Source organism: Zerene cesonia, chromosome 7 (genome assembly GCF_012273895.1).
Source record: "Zerene cesonia ecotype Mississippi chromosome 7, Zerene_cesonia_1.1, whole genome shotgun sequence".
NCBI classification, from domain to species: Eukaryota; Metazoa; Arthropoda; class Insecta; order Lepidoptera; family Pieridae; genus Zerene; species Zerene cesonia.
This window is the reverse complement of record NC_052108.1, coordinates 282,017-292,281: the sequence shown is the minus strand read 5'-3', so window position 1 is coordinate 292,281 and position 10,265 is coordinate 282,017. Positions and strand designations below refer to the sequence as shown.

The 10,265-nt window shown below is 32.4% G+C and overlaps 1 protein-coding gene across 1 annotated transcript in view; it reads left to right on the top strand.

Annotated features, from left to right (window-relative positions):
* Window positions 1-2,797: 2,797 nt before the first annotated feature.
* Window positions 2,798-10,265, top strand: part of LOC119828178 (low-density lipoprotein receptor-related protein 2) — a 137,195-nt gene continuing 129,727 nt past the window's right edge. The window contains exon 1 of the mRNA XM_038350277.1: window positions 2,798-3,018. Within this exon, the coding sequence (XP_038206205.1) occupies window positions 2,943-3,018 (76 nt within the window). The 5' untranslated portion in view covers window positions 2,798-2,942. The remainder of the gene's footprint in view (window positions 3,019-10,265) is intronic.

Genomic DNA, 10,265 nt, shown 5'->3' with positions numbered 1-10,265 from the left:
GCAGCAACTGAGGTTGGAGGAAGACAAGCTAATTGAACTTGTTTTTTATTTTTAGTATTTTTAACAAAACATGCATATTATTCTTATCTAAACAGGTAGTTTTTTTAGGAGCTCTTTTCTCTTTTTTCTTTTCTTCTTTTATATATATATATATATATATATATATATATAACAACTCTAGATGTATATACGTGGCGTACTCATGCATATTATGACGATAACAACTTTTATAACTTTTTGAATCGTTATATCTCAGAAACGGTGGCTCGTAAGAAAAAAAGTATTGGTACATTTTTTATATATAATTTTATGATCTACAATTTTTGTCTGACGTACTTTTATGATAAAACTTACCGTTTTGCTGACAATCGCGAAAAACTAATTTTTTTGACCTTTGACCTTGAATAAATTTTTTTCCTTAAACGGGAATGATGGGGAACTTGGAGACATTGTTTATAATTATGTTTTGAACAACATCACAGAAATTCAGCTTGTTGGGACTTTATGTAACTTCACCCTCATTTTTTGGTCTAAATTGACCGGACTATAAGTATAACTTAATAAATATTTTCTTGAAAATTGTATTAAAATTTTCAAACGTAATTGTTTAAAATATAACATTCACACAATAAGAAATAATGCAACGCTCTCGCAAGATTCAATTTTATGTGTCAAGGGACATTAAGTAAGTACATATTATATAGAATTAACAAATGAGAGACAACTTATTAAAAGGACATTAAATTATTAATTTATTAGTAAAAACCATCAATAGCTTATTATTGGTCTGCATAATTCATTAGCCAGACTAATAATAAGCTATAAGCTAAATACAGTTATTTCATTACTCTGCCAGACAGTCTCCCCATGGCTACTTCATGATTGTGAATTTATGACGTGGTAGGAAATTATCTCTGGATTTACTAAACTAATCTTAAAATTATTTTACCCATAGTAAGCCACGTTCTCTGCAAGTACCTTATAATATATTTTATTTTCATCCTGGTTTTTATCAACCCGGGCAGCGCCGCAGGGAATATGGCCTCATGTGTAGCCAAACATGAACTATTTTCATGCGATGTTCGTTTTTTTAATAAAATTATTTAGCTGCGACGATATAAATAGTTCACTTATTTTAAAATTTAAGATATAAATAATAATGAACGTCTTAAAGTTTATGGAAGAATATTACTCTCAATTAAATATTAATAATAATACTAAAGAATGTAAAGTTTGCAGTCCTCGTGAAATGTGCAATAAATGTACAGACTTTTTGTTATCATTGCTGATATAAACCATGGCTAATTGCATATTCCAAGTTTCTACGACGCAAGGTTGTAATGGATCAAATAGATTGTACGTGAAATAAAAATAATTAAATAAATATAATAAACTGCTGAAACTGCTACACAAATCATGTCAGATTCTGATATAATATTTGGAACTTTAATAGTAACTCTCCTTCTATGCTACTTAATACTGGAAAATATATCATGTTACAAATAATTTTTCTGCTTGCTAGCCATTATAGAGTAAGCTAATATTAGGTAATAATAATAGGGTTTTTCCTACATCTCGTACTAGGCTGTACCAGACGCCAATTCTTTAGTAGGAAAAAACATACGTTCCGTTTTTATCCAAGTGTTTATGCACATTCGTAAAAAGTTGGCATTCCTTGGAAGTAAATTATAATTATAGACACTTTCAATTAAAATTCAATATAAAACAGTTGTATGTTTTATCATATTAGATGTTTTTTTCATACGTGAATGTTAGAAAGAATAATAAGATGAACTCATTGTTACATACAAACATACTGGTGAAGCGAATAAAAGCATTTTAAAAATAGCAAGTTTCCAAGTCATACGTGGAAATTGCCAACACGATTATTAGATACTATTAATTAATAAATTCTCTAAAAAAAATAAAATATTCTTGACACACAAACCTAAATAAATATTTCTAGATACAGATGATTTTCTTTATTCAAATAAAAGACATCAACACGAAAGGGTATAAATAAATCAAAGACTTTTAAAATACATAGTTTATTGCAAAAGATGTAATTTTCTGAATATTTTATCATTATTCAAATTGGGCTTTAGCTACGAAACAACAGAAAATGCTACGTCATTTTAAAAACAAAGAGATAAATTATTATCGTACTTCTAAACGTTCATTTAAATATTTCCTTTGTGAAGGACTAAATTTTCCCGTGACGTTTTTATGTTTCGAAGTTGGACAAAAACTTTTCGTAAAAAATGGTTTGCGAGTCGCGAACGCAAACACTGGGGGAGGTGGAGGGGAAATATTTACTTGTCTCTTGCTAACGCTACCTGACTGTTGTGCCGACCACCTGTGTGAGTCGGTGATGCCAGGGGCGAAATATTTGCCCATAAGTGGGGAAATTAATATTTCGTCCTCATAAGTATGAAAGTAAATGTTAATGTTAAACTCCACATTAAATACACATAATGGTTTAAATATTCTACAATTTTATTCATTTTGTAATTGGTGATGATATTGCTTTATTGATAACCTAAAATTAAAAACACCTGTATGTTAACATAATTTCAAGTACATAATATACACAGATATAAATTTTAAGTTTAAGTACCTATTATGATATAAAATGAATTAAAAGTTAACATAACAAAAAAAAACACTATGAATAATTAATCCTATGTATAATTATCAGTTCAATTTAATTTTCAATATATAAAACAAATAACAAAACAGTACAAATGCAAAATAAATTTTCATAACACGCCACCCTTTTGCCGGCCGTCGAAGCGCGTTCCACACCAGTCAGTTACTGACGCCCGTGCCAGACAGACGTGTTACAAGAGGGCGATCGTGTCACACGTCATCACTTTCCAAACTTGAAAACTTGCCGCAAGTGTGTTGTGTGTGCTGTGTTGATGTGATTAGTGTGTGTGAGCATGAGGGGCGCCTGGGTGGCGTGCTGGCTGCTAGCGGCGCTGGCAGCCGTAGAGGCAGATATGAGACACTTAGCAGGTAAGCGCGATACATGTGCTAGCCGAGGCTTTGACGCGTAACTCAAGTTTAACTCCTTTCCATACTTTGATGAAGCAGTTTTCATTCCATGTTTCAACTTTTTAACTGTTTAACTGTTTATTTAATACGTCTATATGCGTTGGACTAAATAGTTGAGAATACATTTTTAGTCGTGTATAAGTGGCAATAGGAAAGGATTTTATCTCGAAACGACGAAATAAAAGATGCCATTGATGTCCATAAATGTATGGTTAACTCGCAGTTTGAACTGCAGTCGTGACTGGCGGTAGAAAGTTGACCTCTCATTACTTTATGTTCCTGGTATATCACGAAAATTGCCTCCATTATTTTATATTTAAGTAATATAATAGTGTCAAACAACAATAAGACTAGCAATAAGTCAGTGAAAGTAGGGTAGCCCAAGTGAAATGCCGCTGTAAAAATGACTTTCCAAAATAAGTTGCCGGTTGTTGGTCTTAAGATCGCTTTTTCTGTATCTTTAATTGACGATATTCGCGGAATCGCCGTTATCATCAGAGTATTTTAAAATTTCTTTCGATTCGGTCAAAGAACATTCTTTTTTCCGTTGATTATTGATGGTTCTTAAAACAGACTAATATAAGATTGTTCTAGAAGGAAATTTAGACATTTTTTATCGTTTTGTTGATTTAAAATAAACCGTTATGTATGATTATCTGTTGGTATTACTGTATTTATATTTAATAAGAATACTAAAGCGGATCTTACAGTAAATAAGTAATTGATATGTATAGTAACTGTTTACTAATGAATTTAGGTACTTTTTATATGAAGTTAGGTAGTTTTTGTCATGTTTTTATTCATGCCAATTTACGATGTATGTTGAGTAGCTACTTATTTAATTAGATGAGAAATAACGACATCTGACATTTCACAACAACGTGATTTACAAAGCTAACCGACCTGATATAAATATTATACTCTGGATAGAATATGTATAATAAAAGGGCTTCTATGAATGATTTATAAAGTTATTCGTAAATTGTCTGTTGCTAAAACAGCGCGGTCGCGTTTCTTTGAAAAGATTTCAACGCGCGCATTAACTGTTAATCCTAACTTATACTTATGTTCGAAATGCGAAAGTTTGGATGGGCTGATGTTTGTAAATTAATCACGGCCATAGGCTGAAGTGATTTATTTATGGCAGTTATTAAATTAGGCACAGAGATTAATGATATTTCAATTCATACTAACAATATAGATGTGAAAGTATTTTTATCTATCCTTTCTTAACTGGTAAGCCACTGAACCGATTTGAGTTAAATTTGGTATGAAAATTATTTAAGACCCGAAGGAAGACATAGGATCGTTTTCATCCCGGAAATCCAACGGAAACGGGAACTATGCGGGTAAAACCCCAAGATATCTGTATTTTTTATTTGACCGCGGACAGAGACGCGGGTAGGAAGAAATAGTTTATATTTCCTATTTCACCTATATCATAATATACACTACAGAGAAATTTATTTATTGCCCATTTAATACGATATGTATTGGCACAAAATAAAATAAAAAAAACTAAAACAAAAGGCTACCAAGTTTAAAAAAAAAAAAAACAAACCACAATAGATCACCCCAAAGTCTAACAGATTTAACAGTGGCATGTGACAGTGTCCCTAATGCTGAGTGAGTACCGTAAGGGTCGATGACCTGTGACGTCACATCGCCATGCTTAGCCTCCCGATGTTAAGAGTTTTTGAGAAATGCGAGTTTAGCTAAATTGATTACTTAATTCTGAGAATTTTAATGAAATTTAGTAATGTAGGTAAAAATTAAAAAAAAAAAAATACATCCTAAAGATTTCTTTATTATTAATTACCTAACTAGGTATATTATATTATACATATGTGATGTACTTACTCATTGAATTTGTGTTTAATATTAAAACAAATCAATATGTATTTTCAATAATCACAGTGACAAAACCTCACTTGGACAAAACGTGAAAGACATAAGACATCAAAAAATTTTTTTTTACATTATTTTTTAACAATTGTATGATAGGTGTTTATTTAAATTTTCTATTTATTCATTTAAACATGTTTTTAAGTACACACGCATAATTCGCGTATACTTAGATATACTTACATAGCAACATAGCGGCTATATATAGCCTAGTTATGTGCTTAACGGGGTCATTGGCATAAGGCGTATATATTTACTTGATGTCTGAACAGTAGCGTAAGCACTCACTCATAAATGGGCCGTTGATTCGATTTGATCGAGAATAAGTTGAACTAATAATTTAAGTTAACGTCCTACTTCCTGCTAATATTATAAATGCGAAAGTTTGTAAGGATGTGTGTGTTTGTTGCTCTTTCACGCAAAAACTACCGAACCGATTGCAATGAAATTTGGTACGTAGACAGCGGGACAACTGGAATAACATATTGGCAATTTTTTATCCCGATATTCCAACGGGATACGGATTTATGTGGGTGAAACCGCGGGGCGCAGCTAGTATAAAATAGTTCAGAGTGTAATGTTGCGATTATAGTTCAGAATACTAGTGTCGCATTTTAGTTTCTAAAGACAGAAGTTCTATAGGCTACAAAACTGGGTCAGATTGTACAGACCGCAGCGTTTCAAAGCAATTGTAACACTGAATTTAATTCTAATTGTATTTTTTCTTGTAAATGAAATTGTTTCTGTGTTCTTAGTGATCGCAGATAATGGAGCAAGGGTAGTAATTAATACTTGTAGTAAAACATATCATCATTTCATTACATATCTTCTTTTTACATGTACGTGAATTGTAAATAATTAGATTAATATAAGAGTAAACCGCTAAATTGTCGTGTACTAGACCAAATTTAAACGGCACCACAAGGGGAGCACCAGCTTTTAAATAAAGAACCATCATCAAAATTGGTTCACCCATTCGAAAGTTATAAGGTAAAAAAAAGTGCACTCGATTTGATTTTTTTTTTGAATTCGGTTGAAACTCTAGAGTCGGGATTATGAGTGCTCAGTCAAACCCTATTTCCGATACCAAACAAAATTCACTGACATTGTAATAGTGTGACAAATTAGAGATTTGTGTTAAGGTTGGCGCTTTATAATTGAATTTTAAACCATAATCGGTGGACACAGAGTGCACTTTGCTTCGCCCGTGTCAGATGGGGACAGGAAACCGTTCATTGGTTACGTCGAGACGATTCAACTTCCGCCGGTCAATGTCGAAGATGAGACTAAAATCTGTTACACTGTACATCTATATCTAGATGTACTAGCTGTAACGCACGACATCACTCGCGTGCCTATATGCTAATCCAGACTATAATATCTCTGTACCAAATTTCATAAAGATGCGATAAGTTGTTTTCGCGTGAATGATTAACAAGCATACGTACATCCAACCACCATCCATGCTTACAAACTTTCGCGTTTTCAATATTAGTAGATGTGAAAATTTTATCGCACCTAACCTAAACACAACTTGTGCGTATCTCATAAAGTCGTAACTCTTCACATGTGTACCGACGGTGGTGTGTAATATTAATGAAATGAGAAGGATAAATAATTGAATCTCCAGGGAAAATTCTAAACCACTTTTTGTATATTTACCAAAATCCCTGTAACAAACCATATTATCAGCATCATCCATATACCCTATATATGGTTGATGCTGATTATATGGTTTGTACATTTCAAACGTATGAGACAAACGTATGTCTATACATTTCAAACGTGTAACATTACATCTAAACACAGCACTATTTGATTTACTACGAATATTAGTGTACACGATGCATATGATACATGACATTAATAGCTGCGCCCCGCGGTTTCACCCGCGTTAGTCTGTATCCCGTAGGAATATCGAGATAAAGTTGCCTGTGTGATATTCCAGTTGCCACGTATCTACGTACTAAATTTCATTGTAACCGGTACAGTAGTTTTTTATGTGAAAGAGTAACAAATAGGTATATATATATATACATACACATACATCCATTCTCACAAACTTTCGTATTTATAATATTAGTCGTACGATAGGATTTACGCAACCCATAACCTCAAAACTCTTGTTTTTACTCTTGACATTAATCAGTTTGTTTCATTACAATTTTTGCAAAAACACTGAACATATCACGGCCAGTGACGCGAATGCAGTCCCGCTATCTCTAAAACATTTTAACAAACAAAAAGTTCGGTATCACTTCACAATTAGCACTAAAATATGTGAAAAAAAACGAAAATTTCCAGAAACATCGCAGTGGTTTGACGATAAGCCGTCTCTGTCTGTCGCGTGCGGTTTGATAGAGATGCTTGTCGCTCGACCGGCGCGGCCGCAGACTTGTTGCAGGCTTTTGCGATGACATTAAATTTTTATGTTACTAATCTTTATAAAGGAGCAGCCTACAGGAGCCTATTTTTTATATATTTGGCCTATATAGAGCCTATATTAGCAATTACCTAAGAGTTCCAGTATACTGATATTTCTATATATTGTTTGAATGTAAGAGGAAGAAGAATGCAAAACTATTTTAAAAGGCTTACATCATTTCGCTGTAGGTAAAATAATATGCGGATATTGGCATAATGTTATACGTTTATCACACTTAATTATCGTCAACACTGATGCACTGGGATCTAATATTATTATTGCATATATACTGTGTCTACTGTCATTTATCAATATTCATATTATTCATTTTTTTTAATGTGCTTAAAGATTATCTTATGAATATCACCATTTGTAATAGTTTTCTCTAAATTAAAATAAAGAGATTTATAGATAATAATAAGTTGTTATTGGATTTATGACTTTGATGTTTTATATAACTGTCACATATATAAAAATCTTTGTAAAATCGTTTCTTTTGTTTCGTTTCATTAGATTACGGTAAAAATGGTACTTGTTTACATTTAGCTTAACTCTCAGATTATAAAATATTGCGCAATCGGTAAGCAGGTACAAGGATGTAAACAATATATAATTTATATGCTCCATATATAGATAATTAATTGTTGTATTTTGTATGTAGCACTAGTCGCTACTCGCGTCTTTGCTCGCGTGTAATGAGGATATATTCCAGGAAAATGTTTGTTTCGTATAAGAATCAACTAACGATTTTCTTGCGAATTATCGCAACATTCTGGTAGTTTAATAAAAAAAAAATAATTCATATGAATATCGTTTGTTTTTCATTGGACATGGTAAAGTCATTTTCTCGTGATTGATTAACAAATATCTATCTTTCTTTCTTATTTATTTATGGTATTTTTAAAGGAATTAATGTTTGGTTTGTTTAGTAGAAATAGTGATAGTTTAATGTGTTACTTTAAAGTAATGTACATATGTAATTTTTATTCCTTATTCTTAATTTTGTGATTCACGTTCAGAGGTAATTACATTTCTATGTGTGCAAAGTTTTGCGCCCGCGTAGTCAAAAGAAACGATTTTATCGGTCTCAAACTATCTCTGTACCAATTTGAATCTCAATCGGTTCAGTGGTTTAGGCGTGAAGAAGAGACATACAACTTTCGCATTGATATCAGTAGGGAAATAATAATAATATAGGGAAATAAGTAGGGAATGGTCCATCAAATGTATAATTTATTATTTGAAGGAGCTTATAAAAAATCTATATTTTTCATATCTACATAATATTTCACAACAAAAACACTATGTAAATTGCGCATCGTTGTAACTCCGACTTCCCGGTTTCACTGCATCGCGTGAGAATCGAACTGGCAACGCTTTTTAATCGATTACATTAGACAGTACTTCCCGGTTGCGTCATTTAACAATGGACGGACATAATCGTCTATCATTAAAACTATAACATGCTTAAATAACTGCTGATCAAACTGTGTCTAACACACTTCCCTAAAAGCTTATATTTTTATACGACGGGTCTAAAGATGCTGTGTATTGATGATATATATTTATCATGTATATTTCAATATTGAGGTAGTATTAATTATTTCTATCATCTATCAATTCATAAATAAAAAAGTATCAATTGAAAGAATCATTTCATCATCTCTCTGCAGGCCATAATCCGCCACGCTGACTGGCGGGTTGGCAGATGTCGCATTTCGTTGAATTTTTTATTCTTGGACATGGCGGTTTCCTCGTGATTTTTCTATTGTTTTGAGTAGTGGTGATGTAATAACGAAAATTGATAATACCTCTGACTTCGATAGAAATATGAGGTCCTAACGACTGAACCAACACTACTGATTAAAATATATCATAAAAAATCTACTGATTAAAACATAAAATGAAAATAAAGAATTTTGGCATGAGTATTGTTTTTTTAGAGCTGCTCCGTCTACGAAGTTATGTATAGTATGGATATGTATGTGATAAGTGATATGTGGATGTGGATGTATGAATAGTTCCTAGTGGATTGTTTTTTTTTTTATCAAAATGAAGAGCTTTATGAAAAATTCTTTCTGCTTTTTTCGTTAATATATGCATAATATATGGAATAAGATCTAAATATTACCGTTAAGATGTTGAAAATTATCGAGTATCGAATAAGGTCGGCAGACCGGTTGGCCGTGTTACAATTTTGAGCTGGTTTTGTTTCATATTCTTTAGATATGAATGATAATGCCAATTTAAATTCTTTCGGGAATGAGGTTAATTCGTACATCATACAACATATACGTCTTATCATATCAATAACAGCAACGCGTTTAAGACCGCATTGCCTCTTCATCAGGTGGGATTGTGCTCAAACGTCTACTTTACGTGAATAAAAAAAAAGATAACTGTCGCAACCCACAGTTACCTACAAAATATCGTGTGACAATTGTTCCCCCATATGATTCAACATACTCTGATGTTCCCTCTTTCAAGTTTGTTTTTGTGGGAAGTCGTGTCCCTTTCCCTTTCTAAGGTTATCTGTAATTCTGTATAAAAATGTTGCTGCAGCAGATTTGTGACGTCAGTTAAATACTAATACAGGGTAATTTAGCACAGTTAGATGTATAGGTAAGCAGATAATCTCAAATAGGATAGGTAATTTGGATGGGATCAAAGATAGAGGATATGAATTTATGGTTCGCCAACCATTCCATATGTTGTATTGACATTATTTTGTTGTGCTGTGTGTTGTGAATAACACCAGATTTCCTATATATCATTATACTAAACTAGCGGTTAGCCGCGACTTCGCCCGTGGTACATACCTAGTCTTGCCATAAATATTGTAATAAAGAAAAAAGAAAATTGTTAACTGCAAATAACA